The following is a 1,191-nucleotide window of genomic DNA, read 5'->3' as shown; positions in this document are numbered from 1 at the left end:
TGCTGCTGCTGCTGCTGCTGCTGCTGCTGCTGCTGCTGCCCCGGTAGGCCTGGCGGACGAGGGCCGCCCTGAAACACAGCAGCAGCAGCAGCACCAGCAGCCGCAATAGATGTTCTTCACCCTGTGAGCAGCAGCAGCTGCAGCAGCCAAAGAGAACCAGCTGCCGCAGCAGCCAGACTAGCAGCAGCAGCAGCAGCAACAGCAGCAGCACTCACCACGCTGATTGCGCGTCTGTTGCAGCATCAGGGCCTCCGCTCTTTGCCTGTGGCTCTTCTGCAGCTGCAGGCAGCACAACGAGCAGCAGCAGCAACAGTTCCAGCAGCAGCAGCAGCAGCAAAAGCAGCAGCAGCAAACGCTCAGCAGCAAAAAGCGCGGCAGCAGCAGCATTCCCAAAGGCGCAGCTTTAACGGCCGCTAGTCACCTACCGCTGCCTTCCCCTTTGGAGGCCCCCTGCTGCTGCTGCTGCTGCTGCTGCTGCTGCTGCTGAAGGCGCAGCTGCTTCCTTAGAGCTACACAGCGGTCAACTTGCTGCTCCAGCCTCAGCAGCGCAGCATCAACTGCTGCTGCTGCAGCAAAACCTAATTCTGTCGCTTTCTGCTGCTGTCGCCTCAGGGCCTCTCTGGGGGCGCTGAGGGTTTGAGGTGCAGCAGCAGCAGCAGCAGCAGCAGGTGCTGCTGCTGCTGCAGCACCTGTTGCTGCTGCAGCTTTGTTCTGATCTGCACTGTCTGTGCGCGGTCGTTTGGGGGGAGGCTGGAGCTTTGTCTGCTGCAGCTGCTGCAGCTGCTGCAGCGGCTGCTGCTGCTGCTGGGAGCTCCCATGGGCCTCTTTCGTCTCTGAGTACTGCTGCAGAGACTTGAGAAATGATTTTGCTACCAGCGGCAGCTCAACAGGGGTCCTTGCTGCTGCAGCAGCAGCGCCTGCTGCTGCTGCTGCCATGGTGTGATTGCTGCAGCTGAACTGCTGCTCCTGCTGCAGCAGCGCCAGCAGCTGCTGCACTTCTTTTAGCAGCGCCGAAGGCTGCGGCTCAAACTTGTGTTGTTCTGTGGCTGTTTGCGCAGCAGCAGCAGCAGCAGCAGCACCAGCAGCAGTGCCTGCTGCTGCTGCTGGCAGTTCCCCCCTTGTGCTTTTCTTCCAGCTAAAGAACCTCTCAGATGACAATTAAAAACACATTATTAGCTATTGACAGTAGCA

At 59.8% G+C, this 1,191-nt stretch overlaps 1 protein-coding gene across 1 annotated transcript in view; it reads right to left on the bottom strand.

Moving 5' to 3' along the window:
- ETH_00038800 (uncharacterized protein) overlaps nt 1-936 on the bottom strand; it is a gene marked incomplete at both ends in the record, with an annotated part of 1,049 nt that extends 113 nt beyond the window's left edge. The window contains 3 exons of the mRNA XM_013374110.1: nt 3-68; nt 216-279; nt 426-936. Of these exons, the coding sequence (XP_013229564.1) occupies nt 3-68; nt 216-279; nt 426-936 (641 nt within the window). The remainder of the gene's footprint in view (nt 1-2; nt 69-215; nt 280-425) is intronic.
- Between the last annotated feature and the right edge of the window lie 255 nt (nt 937-1,191).

Source organism: Eimeria tenella, genomic scaffold (genome assembly GCF_000499545.2).
Source record: "Eimeria tenella Houghton genomic scaffold, Eth_scaff1926, whole genome shotgun sequence".
Lineage (NCBI taxonomy): Eukaryota > Apicomplexa > Conoidasida > Eucoccidiorida > Eimeriidae > Eimeria > Eimeria tenella.
Note: the sequence above shows the minus strand (reverse complement) of the source record. Positions and strands in the feature narration are given on the sequence as shown.